This window comes from Triturus cristatus, chromosome 1_2 (assembly GCF_964204655.1).
Source record: "Triturus cristatus chromosome 1_2, aTriCri1.1, whole genome shotgun sequence".
In the NCBI taxonomy this organism is placed as follows: Eukaryota; Metazoa; Chordata; class Amphibia; order Caudata; family Salamandridae; genus Triturus; species Triturus cristatus.
In genome coordinates, this window is record NC_140580.1 from 102,303,923 (window position 1) to 102,315,938 (window position 12,016).

Consider the following 12,016-nt stretch of genomic DNA (forward strand, 5'->3'; position numbering starts at 1 on the left):
AGAAGTAAATATAGTTGTGAACACTTTTCAGAGTCAGGGCTGGGCACCAAGATCCAGCACTGGGAGCTCACCTAGGAGCAGGTGAGTAAATTCGTTTTTGTCACTTGGCTGATTTTTGGTGAATTTTTGCAGTTTTGAAAAGTTCACACTTAGAAGATTTTTGAAGAAAAAGCCAGTCAATGTTACCCTATGAGGAAAATGAAGTTAGCGGTTTAAGGGTAAGTACTCGACTGGTAGTGTTGAAATCCCGGGCATGGACTCAGGGGTCCCCCAGTGTCAGGTAAGTACAGTTGGTTCACCCTCAGCGGTTTCAGGACGGCCGGCTGCAGAGAGAGTTGGGCCCAATGTTATCCTATGAGGGATAGGGGGGGCCTTGGTTGGTGGCTGCTGTCTGGCAAGCCACGCGGCTGTGGGAGCTGGGCTCCTGGTCACTTACTCAGGGCAAGTGGGGAAGTAGGTTAGAGTAGAGAGGGCACTGCCAGGGCCACTCGGGCGGCTGGGTGCAGGGTGCTTTTGAGCCTTAGGGCGCTCAATGGAAATCAATGGGAATGTTCCGGTTTGGAAAGAGGCTGCAGGCTCGGGGACGAGGATGTTTCAGGTGCCACCACCACTTCGAGAGGTAAGTTGGGTAGTTGTAGGTTAGGTGGGTACCCCGGGATTGGGCACAGGGGGTCGCAGGGCGCCGGGTGCAGGGGTGCCTTTTGACGTCGGGAATCTTACCCTCTGGTTGATCGCGGCTGGGGTGGCACTTGGTTCTGAGGCTGCAGGCTTCTTCCGGGATGTCGAGGGGGGTCCTTGGGTGCCGGACTCGGGGTCACAGTCGCCGTGGGGTCGTCCTCAGGGTCTTTGTCCACTCCGGCACTGGCCAGGCTTGGCTGGTGCAGAGTGTGTTGGGTCCGCGGTCCCGGGCTGGTGCCAGGGATAGCAAGTAGGTTTCTTGAGTAGAGCCTCTACTCGTGGGAGTCCCAGGGGCTTAGAGCTAAAGGGTAGCCAGGTCCTCCGGGGTTGGTGAGGTTGCTGGCCACGTGGGGTGCCGCGCTGGTGCAGGTTCGAGAGTCGACAGGCCGGTAGGGCTGGGGCCAAAGCAGTTGGTGTCTTCTTCTCTTTTTAGCAGCTGCAGGGCAGGTCTTTGTTCTTCTTGCTCTTCTTGTCGTTTTTTCTATCTGGAATCTAAGGAAGGAAGGTTCAGGGGGCCCCTAAATACTAGATTTAGGGGCGTTACAGGTAGGTGAAGGCCAGGGACCAATGGGTCCTTGTCCTGGGGTGGGTACACCCCCTATCCTGCCTCTCTCCTGTGGGAGGGGGGCAGTAGCCTAATCCTGATAGGGTAGGGCCTCCCATCTCCAAGATGGCGAGAGCCCGGAGATGTGCTTCACCTCGCCTCCCCCACCTGAGGGGTGGGGTGGGCAGGCTGGCACATCCCCTGTCCTTGTATGGGGTTTCCGGCCAAGCTTCCCGCCAGAGTGGGGGGTTGCAGTGGCCTGGGGAAACTCCAACTGGCGGCATGCCTTTGAAGCTTCCCTTTGCTCATCCTGGGGGAGGAGATTTCTCACCTCACCCAGGATGTGCATTGTTGCAGGCCCGGGAGAGCAGGGGCTCTCCCACCCAGGGGTCCAGCAACGTGTCTGCTGTGTGGCAGCCGGGGCAGCCTCAGAGCAGACGTGGATTGCAAGTTAGCTGTAAGGGGGCATCTTCTAAGATGCCCTCTGGGGTGCTTAGTACATTAAATCCTACACTGGCATCAGTGTGGGTTCAATGTGCTGAGAAGTTTGATACCAAACTTCCCAGGCTTCAGTGTTGCCAATATGGTGCTGTGGAGCTCGTGTTTGACAAGCTCTCAGCACCATGTATTCTTAAGTGACAGCACTGCACTTACAGTGCCCAGGAATGGACCCGGGTACTGTAGGGGCACAGGGCTCCTGCTCCTGTGCCCACACCATAGGCGTAATGCACCCAGCTAGAGGGGTGGCTGACATATGCCTTGGCAGTGTAGGTGATGGGCATGGTACACAGTGATGTGTGCCATGTCGACTCTTTGTTTTGTCCTGCACCCAGACACTCAGCCTGCAAGGGCAGTGTGTGTGTGTAAGGGTACAGGGCCTCTGAGGGTGGCACAATGAGTGCTGCAGCCCTTAGAGGCCTTCCCTGGTCACAAGGCCCTGGGTACCTAGGGTACCATTTACTAGGGGCTGACATGTGGCTAGGGTTTGCCAATTTGGAGTTTGTGTGGTTTAAGGAAGGAACATAGGCCCTGGGCACCTGATTGGCAGGAACCCAGGGTACACTCAATCGAAGTACATTCAGCAATTTAGCAAAAAGTGGGGGCATACCATGCAAGAAAGATGGCACTTTCTCACAGACGTTCAGATGAATAAGGTAGCACAAGTCAACAAAAAGTGTTTCCACATCTATTCACAACCCAACGCTCCTCTTCCACCCAGCCACCACAAGACTAGCAAACCGCTACAAAATCTATGCACATCATGTGAATCCAGAAAAGATTTACGCTGCAAAACAGTTTACCTGTCAGTGTAGTTTTGCAGCTTGAAGAATTTGCTGAATTAATTAGTGAACCCACCCTCTACCAAGAAAGATGAAACGAGAGGGAGGGAAAAAAAAATGCAAAGATGGCGACGTCACAGGAGGACACCAAATGGTAGGATGTTGACGCCCACTAACAAACGGGGGGGGGGGGGGGGGGGGTGTGACACACATACAATAATTTCGTACCCAACCACTAGATGGCAGAATAATGCACAGCATGTGAATCCAGAAAATTCTTCAAGCTGCAAAACTACACCGAACGGTAAGAAACTGTATGTTCGAGGCATGTGGGCTGCTGAATTCATATCTGTGCATAGATCGCCGCCTAGTTTTGGGTCCGGATGATTGCACATTGTTGTCCTGGAAGAGTCTTCGAAGTATCACGAGATAGGTGGCTCCTCCCCTGGACTACAGTGCGCATGGGCATCCTCTCCATCCTCAGATTGTTTTTTTCCGCCATTGGGTTCGGATGTGCTTATCTTAGCTCAAGTTAGGAAAACTTTATTTAAGGCCGACAGCCTTTAGGTATCGACGGTATTGTTTGCGTTCGGTATCGATACCTTCTTAAACTTATTCACCTTCTCGGACCGAGTTTCGGTCCGACCAGCGATCGACGTTCGAAGATGGAATCGAGGACTCCCTTCAAGAGATGTCCTCTGTCACGCTAAATATCCACACATCGATGTCCATCCGGTGTGCAACAAATGTTTATCACCGGATCATGATGAGTCCAGGTGTATGGCCTGCGCCCGGTTCCGGTCAAAGAAGACCCTTCGGAATAGACTAGCTGCTAGATTGGAGGCCAAACAATCGGCGCCTTCCCCGGTTAACATATTCGGCACCGAGGATGAAGAAGTCGAGAGCGTCGAAGAGGTAGACTCGGGCCCTGCTTCGGAGCAGGAATCCCAATACGACGACGACGACGATGATGAGGAGATCCTCGAGTACGAAGACGTCGTCGACGAGGTAGGAGACGACTATGAGGCCCTTGGGGCCGAGGAAGATAGCTCAGGCGAGGAGCTAGGCCAACCCGTCGATGCGGAGGCCGTGACAGATAGTCTTGATAAGGCTCAGGTCGAGGGATCGCCTGCGGGCCTTACCCAAGATGGGTCGGATCGTTCTACAGCCCCGCCTAAAGGCCCGGTTTCGAACATTTCAAAAGAGCCAGAATTATCAAAAAAGACTGGAGTCGATTCCGTGAAATCGAAACCAAAACCTGCACCGGTCAAATAGAAACCGAAAGTGCAACTGGTTCAGGTCGGATCGAAGGCGTCAACCTTCCAATCAGTCGACACAAAAGAAGGACTTCGGTACCGAGAAACCAAAAAAGGACTTCGGTACCGAGAAACCAAAAAAGGACTTCGGTACCGAGAAACCAAAAAAGGACCTCGGCACCGAGAAACAGAAGAAGGCCCTCGGTCCCGAAAAGACGCAGAGGCCTATGGCACCGAAGGTTGGCGTACCATCGACCAAGGTCAAGGCGGTCGATCCGACTACATCAACACCGAGGAGTGCTGAGACTGCCAAAATTCCGGATCGCCAAGGCGTCGATCCCAAACTTCGGACCGAAGACTGGCAAGACACCGGAGACCGCGTCGAGGCCTGCTTCCAAAGAGCCTGTCGGATCAAAAGCACCGTCTGCATTCACGTTACAACAGGTGTCGGAGTCCCTGAAGCGCATCAGGGACCGGGTCACTCTTGAACCGAATACGGGTCCCGAACCGAACAAGGCCGCCAAGACTCACTCGGCGCCGGCACCGATCAAGTTTGGATTGCCACCACCGGGGTTCACCTAAGATGTTCGAACTTCGGAAAAGTATCGAACAACCAAGAACAGTGTCCACAGAAAGAACTGATGTCGAAGACTCACGGGACCAGTTTATCGACGTCGACACTGGTAGACTGTTGTTCCGCAAGCGGAGAATTATAACAGAGAAGCCTTTGGACTCATACAAAATTACACTCAAAAGGAAACTGGCTTCAGGTTCGACACCAGTGCTGGTAGAACATTACCACACAAATGATCCGGACCCACCATCCTTTTCTCCCACATACTCAGAGGCGGATGCAGGAGAGGGCTATACTGAGGATACAACTTATCCTGTGGATACTGACCCTGATGACCAACGGCAAGACCAGGATCAGGCATGGGGAGACCCTAATGACCCAGGAGACCCACAAGATGCTCCTGACACATCTTTATAATATAAAACCATCTCCCACTGAAGATACTGCTGCTTTTAACGCACTCATTGAAAGAGCGGCTGCCAATCACGGAGTGGAACTTCATTCTGACTCTGTGGAGGAGGATTTCTTAGTGGACACGTTCTCCACATCAGAAAGAACGGTCAAGACTCTACCAATGTTAAAAGGGGTTATTAAACATGCTAAGGACATCTTTAAGGAGACAACCAGAGCACGGGTATTGAACCCGAGAATAGAGAAAAAATACAAACCTGCCCCAGGAGACCCCATGTACATTAAGGGTCAATTGCCGTTGGACTCCATGGTAGTTTCGAATGCTCGCAAGAGAGCTAACTCACAAACTACCGGGGATGCTCCTCCTCCGGACAAGGAGTCCAAAGTGTTAGAAACATCAGGGAAAAGGATAGCAGCACAAGCAGCAAACATCTGGCACATTGCCAACACTCAGGCACTCCTGGCCAGATACGACAGGTCACACTACGATACCCTAGAAACACTGCTAGAACACCTACCAGATGAATACAAAGATGGAGCGGAGCTCCTCATCAGAGAGGGACAACTCATTATAAATGCGTCCATCAAATGCGCACTAGATGCGGCGGACACTGCAGCAAGGGCAATCAACACTAGTGTGATGTTGCGGAGGCACGCATGGTTGAGAATATCAGGTTTCAAACCTGAAATTCAAAACAATATCTTAAATCAACCAGTTAACCCAGAGTTTTTATTTGGCCCCGAGGTTGACACTACCCTAGAAAAGATTAAAAAGGACACCAACTGCGAAATGTATGGGGGCTCTACAGTCGCAGCAGTTTCGGAGTGGCTCCTTTCGTTGCCCCGGGAATAGAGGAGCGGCTAGAGGTCAGGGGTCCCAGCAGCAGTACAATAAAGGAGGTACCCAGAGTACCTATAATAAAAACAATAGGGGTGGATATCTTGGATCCAGCACCAAAGGCAGAGGACGAGGACACAACAACACCAGGTCCTCTGCCAATAACAAACAGTGACGTCTTGTCACTGCCCCCCGACCACATAACACCGGTCGGGGGCAGACTCCAACAGTTCCTGCCAGTCTGGAGATCCATCACCACAGACAGGTGGGTCAGAGAAATTGTCCAATCCGGTTATTGTCTGGAATTAACATCCAATCCACCCAACATACCGCCAAGACACCGTCCTATGTCCGCAGAGCACTTGGCATTATTGCAGCAGGAAGTACTAAGTATGCTGCAGAAAGGAGCCATAGAAATCGTGCCCGTAGACCAACAAGGGTCAGGAGTGTACTCTCTGTACTTCTTGATCCCAAAAAAGGACGGGTCTCTCAGACCTATACTGGACCTGAGACCTCTCAACCAATACATTCTGTCAGAGCATTTTCATATGCTCACCCTCCAGCAGGTTCTACCGTTACTCAGTCAGGGAGACTTCCTAGCAACACTGGATTTGAAGGATGTGTATTTCCACATACCCATACACCCATCACACAAAAAATATCTCCGGTTCACTCTTCAGGATCAGCATTATCAGTTCAAAGTACTCCCTTTCGGAGTAACGACGGCGCCCAGAGTCTTTACCAAATGCCTAGCGACAGTGGCTGCACACTTAAGAAGACAGCACATTCACGTCTTCGCTTACCTGGACGACTGGCTTGTTCAGGCAAAGTCAGCCCAGCAGTGTGCCAGCCGAAGCCTAAATTATCCAAAGTCACATCTTCAACCCGCCCACGTACGGCAGTACCTGGGCGCGACCATAGACACTCTGGCAGCCAAAGCTCAGCCAAACTTGGTGAGGATCAACAGCATGCAACTGCTGATAAAAAAAGTTCAAACCTCAACACTCCCTTCCAGCGCGAGTGTTCATGCATTTGATAGGCATGATGGCCTCCTGCATCTTCATAGTCCCGCACGCGAGACTACATATGCGCCCGCTTCAGGAGTGCTTGGCACGTCAATGGAATCAGACTCAAGGACAGTTAAACGACCTAGTGTTGGTGAGCGGTCGGGCATACAACTCTCTGCATTGGTGGAATCCACAAAACCTTTGCAAGGGCCGACCGTTCCAAGAGCCTGTTCCACAAATAATACTGACAGCAGACGCGTCTCTCCAGAAATGGGGAGCTCATATACTCAGTTACACAGTGCAGGGACTATGGACAACACAGCAAAAGAAGATGCACATCAACCTTCTGGAACTGATGGCAATCTTCCTGGAAATGAAGGCATTCAAAGTACACTTGTGCAACAAAGTCGTGTTGATCCGGACGAACAACATGACTGCCATGTACTACATACAGAAGCAGGGAGGAACACACTCCACAGTTGTCTCATCTGGCTCAGAGCATGTGGAAGTGGGCCATTCAGAGGAACATATTCCTCATGGCGGAACAGCTCCCGGGCAAGGACAACCAGATGGCGGATCTGCTCAGCAGACACAGCCACCAAATGCACGAGTGGGAGCTACATCCGTCAGTACTCCAACCGTACTTCCAGCAGTGGGGTCATCCAGAGATAGACCTATTCGCCACAAGGGAGAATGCAAAATGCCAAAGCTTTGCCGCCAGGTTCCCGCACCCACAGTCGCAGGGCAATGCGATATGGATGAACTGGTCAGGCAAATTTGCATACGCTTTTCCCCCAGCGCCATTAATACCGCTAGTGGTACGCAAATGAAGGCAACACTCAATTACACTCATCCTGGTTGCTCCAACGTGGGCACACCAGCCATGGTACACCACGTTTCTAGAACTTTCCGTGGTACCACATCAAAGACTGCGGCTAACGCCCAAACTTTTAACACAGAACCATGGCGAAATTCAGCACCCAGATCCGCAACAGCTGAACCTGGTGATCTGGCTCCTGAAGTCTTAGAGTTTGGCTACCTGAACCTGCCTCCAGAATGTATGAATATCATCAAGGAGGCCAGGAGACCCACGACCAGAGCTTGCTATGCAGCTACATGGAAAAGGTTTGTCATTTACTGTAAAAACAATGACATTAATCCACTGGATGCATCCATTCAGAACATCATCTGTTACCTGTTACACTTATACCGATGCAATCTGGCATACAGCTCCATCCGTAACACCTAACCGCAATAGCAGCCTATCTTCAGAACAGGCAGCACCTCTCTTTATTCAGAGTGCCTGCCATCAAAGCCTTCTTAGAGGGACTCAAAAGAGTGATTCCTCCGACACACCCACCAGCACCGGTGTGGAACCTGAATGTGGTCCTCACCAGATTGATGGGTCCACCTTTTGAACCTCTACATTCATGTGAGTTTCATTTCCTCACCTGGAAAGTGGCTTTCTTAGTGGCAATCACTTCGTTGAGAAGAGTTAGTGAACTCCAGGCACTAACCATTCAAGAGCCATTCATACAGGTTCACGCAAATAGTTGTACTACGTACCAACCCCACATTCATGCCTAAAGTGATATCGCAGTTCCACATGAATCAGATTATTGAACTGCCTGTTTTCTTTCCAAATCCAGAAAATGTCGCAGAGAGAATGCTCCATACACTAGATGTAAAGAGGGCCCTCATGTACTATATAGACAGAACAAAGGATTTTAGGAAAACAAAACAACTGTTCGTTGCCTTTTCTCCACAACACAAGGGCAACGCCATTTCCAAAGCAGGGATAGCCAGATGGATCGTTAAATGTATTCAAATTTGCTATGAAAAAGCTAAACGCACATTAACGATTCCCCCAAGAGCCCACTCAACACGAAAGTTAGGGGCGTCCATGGCTTTCCTAGGTAACATTCCTTTAGAGGACATATGTAGAGCAGCCACATGGTCCACTATACATACATTTACTAAACACTACTGTGTAGATGTACATTCAAAACAGCAGGCAGCTGTAGGACAGGCAGTTCTCAAGACCCTTTTTCAGACTGCTGCAGCTGACACGGGCAGCCGCCGCTAATGGAGGGACTGCTATATAATCTATGCACAGATATGAATTCAGCAGCCCACATGCCTCGAACAGAATATGCTACTTACCAGTATGCATCTGTTCTTGGCATGTAGGGCTGCTGACATTCATATCGCCCACCCTCCTCCCCGGCGCCTGTAGCGGCTGCAGCACTCAGAATTTCTGTATAGCATGGTCATCACTTCCTGTATCTACTCCATCACTGCCACAATGGCGAAAAACAATCTGAGGATGGAGAGGATGCCCATGCGCACTGTAGTCCAGGGGAGGAGCCACCTATCTCGTGATACTTCGAAGACTCTTCCAGGACAACAATATGCAATCATCCGGACCCAACACTAGGCGGCGATCTATGCACAGATATGAATGTCAGCAGCCCTACATGCCAAGAACAGATGCATACTGGTAAGTAGCATATTCGGTTCTTTGCATTAGAACTTCCTTTTTGCAGAACGTGGTCACTACTTTTTATGCTCCGCTATATCCTTCCAAGGAAAAGGAGCAACTTCACCGTCTGGACCCAGAAAGAGCGTTGCCATTCAGCATTGGCCGCATGAAAGAGTTCCGGGTGGATGATCAACTCTTCGTGGGTTATATCGGAGCGAAGAAGGGAAAAGCTCTACAGAAATTGATGGATCGTGCTCGGCTTTAAAAGATACTATGGATTGGATAAGAAGCAACCCCCTGAGGGTTTGCAGTCTCATTCCACCAGAGCCAAGGCTGCAACCACTGGGTTAGCACTCAGTCATGGTCCTGGACATCTGCCAGTCCGCAACGTGGACCTCTCTGCACATGTTCACAAAACACTACTGTGTGGATTTTCCAGTAGACCCTGTAGCTGCAGTTTCCTTACCCACTCACCTATCCTCCCCGATCTGCGAATGGATTTCTAGGGACAGGGCTTTCCCCTTCCAGGGCCCTAGTTTTCCACACCTGTGGTCGGTGTTCTTTGTGGCTCCGCACTCCTGCCATGGAAAGTCGCAAAAACAAACTTACGTCAGCAGGCTGGGGCTGTATCTATATAGAAACCGCACAAGTAACTTCTGGTGTGGACGCCGCTGATGACCTAATTCGGAGCCGAATGACTCCTCCTACAGCATGCAGGGGTACTGCTCAAGAAAACTTTCCAGATCCAGTCTGACGCCTGGTGATAATTCTAAGAAAAGAAATCTGCTGCTAGATAGCATATCTGCCAGATATGGTGCTACTGAAGGTAAATAACTTGTTCTTCGAGTGTATTTTTACAGCTGCCCTGGGACACCAGTGCTGAGCAGTACCTACACAGGACTGATGTTGGATGATAGCTCCATCAGTATGTCGTGAATGCATCTGTTAATGGTGTTTTTTAATTTAATTTTTAATGGTGGATAGATACAGATTTAAAAATGCTTTGCATTATAAAAATTGAATGGCATAAGCCTATGGGAATCCTTCCCTTTAAAAATGAAATAAATTAGTGAAACTTATAAAGCAGGTATTCAGTAGTACTGCTTTTCAATCCGTGCAGTGTTCACTGTGGTTTGTACCTTCCAGTCTAATCCAGTGTGACCACGTTCGTGTAACTGTAGACCTCATCAACATTTTAAAAGCCTTATCCAGGCCAAACCCTTTTTTGAATCTGTTTGAACTACCAGGCTGTTTTTCTCTATTCTGTGTTCCAGGTGTTTCAGGTTTAGGAATTTTTGCACAATGGAAAACAAAACCGCTGTTCATGATAAGAAACCATATCTGAAACGCAGAATGATAAAGGCATAGAGCTTGAGGCATTTAACTGTGGTGTCATATAGACCAATGTACTTGTGCTACCATTTGAAAATGTGGTGTGTTAATACTTGTGTTCTTTACTTAATTTGTATTCTTTTTCATACCCCCCAGTAGGGACTGGCGCAGGGCAGAGGCACGTGATGATGAGCCACCTTCACGGTCTGCTGGTGCTGATGTGCAAAGTGGAGATTCACCTGTAAAACGTGTTTTAGATGATGACCGACCTGGAAGGAGAGTGCTTGATGACGACCGCCCATTAAGACGGGGTCTTGATGATGAGCGTCCAATAAGGCGGGGTCTAGATGATGGGCCATTGAGGAGAGGTTTAGATGATGACAGACCACCCAGACGTGCAGCAGATGAAGATAAGGGATCATGGCGTTTAGGAGATGATGATCGGGCCCCACGACGTGGATTGGATGATGACAGAGGTCCCCGTCGGGGGTGGGATGACGACCGCACACCAAAACGACCTTGGGACGAAGACCGTGCACCAAGGCGTGCTTGGGATGACGATCGTACTCCTCGTCGTGGGCTAGACGATGATCGAGCTCCCCGTCGTGGTATTGATGATGACCGAGCACCTCGTCGTGGCTGGGATGATGACAAAGCTCCTCGTAGGGGCTGGGATGATGGGCCCAGGCGTGGACTGGATGACGACCGTGGGCCCAGGCGTGGGCTGGATGACGACCGTGGGCCCAGGCGTGGACTGGAAGAAGACCGTGGGCCAAAACGTGGACTGGATGATGACCGTGGACCTAGGCGTGCATGGGATGATGAGCGTCCAGCCAGAAGAGGGAATGACATTGATGATGCCTGGAAGCCTTTGGGGAGACCAGGTAATGAAATGTTGTTTTTTTTTTTGTTACCTTTGAATTTTATTTAGCTTGTAGCCACAGCAGAGGTAGTTTGCATGCAGTATAAAGAGCTCACTCCATTTGCCTCAAGATTACTAATTTACTGCACCTTGTTTGCTGAGGTTATGAGTAGGCCTGGGCGATGAACTCTAAGTTTTCTGCAATCCGCGCTCTGCGAAGCTCGCAGAGTGCAGAAAACTCTGCTCCATGTAGTGCGGCTGGTTTTTTTTTTTCCCGCTCGCCAACGGTAAGTTGGCGATCGGGAGCTGCTCCTCAGGTAGAATTTCTCCCTGAGCGGCAGGAAGATCAGCCCGAACGGCAGTGCGCACTGCACTATCCACTTGCGGAGCTCCGCAGAGTTCTTTTTGTCACTTCGCGGAGTTCAGCATAGCGAAAATCCGCAAACGACGCCCAGGCCTGGGTATGAGTTAATAAAATGCTTAGCTTCAGCCTCTATACTGAGAAAACATGCCAGTCTTTAGGGCTGGTGTCTACTGTAAGAAGCTGGCTCTGTATATGCTATAATAAAGTAAGGTATAGTGTGCGCAGAGTCCAGTGGATGCCCGAAGGCTTTCAGAGACTAAAGTAGATACTAATGCTCTCTTTTGTGATAGTGTGGGCAAGTAGTTAGACATTAGTGAGCAGTGCTAAGCATTTGTTGTACACACACATTTTATAGCACCAAAGATACTTTGTTGCAGTAAAATACATT

The 12,016-nt window shown here is 50.0% G+C and overlaps 1 protein-coding gene across 2 annotated transcripts in view; it reads left to right on the plus strand.

Annotated features, from left to right (window-relative positions):
- Positions 1-12,016, plus strand: part of EIF3A (eukaryotic translation initiation factor 3 subunit A) — a 735,236-nt gene that overhangs the window by 571,258 nt on the left and 151,962 nt on the right. For both annotated transcript variants that reach the window (XM_085602967.1, XM_085602977.1), the window contains exon 19: positions 10,559-11,286. In XM_085602967.1, the coding sequence (XP_085459093.1) occupies positions 10,559-11,286 (728 nt within the window). The remainder of the gene's footprint in view (positions 1-10,558; positions 11,287-12,016) is intronic.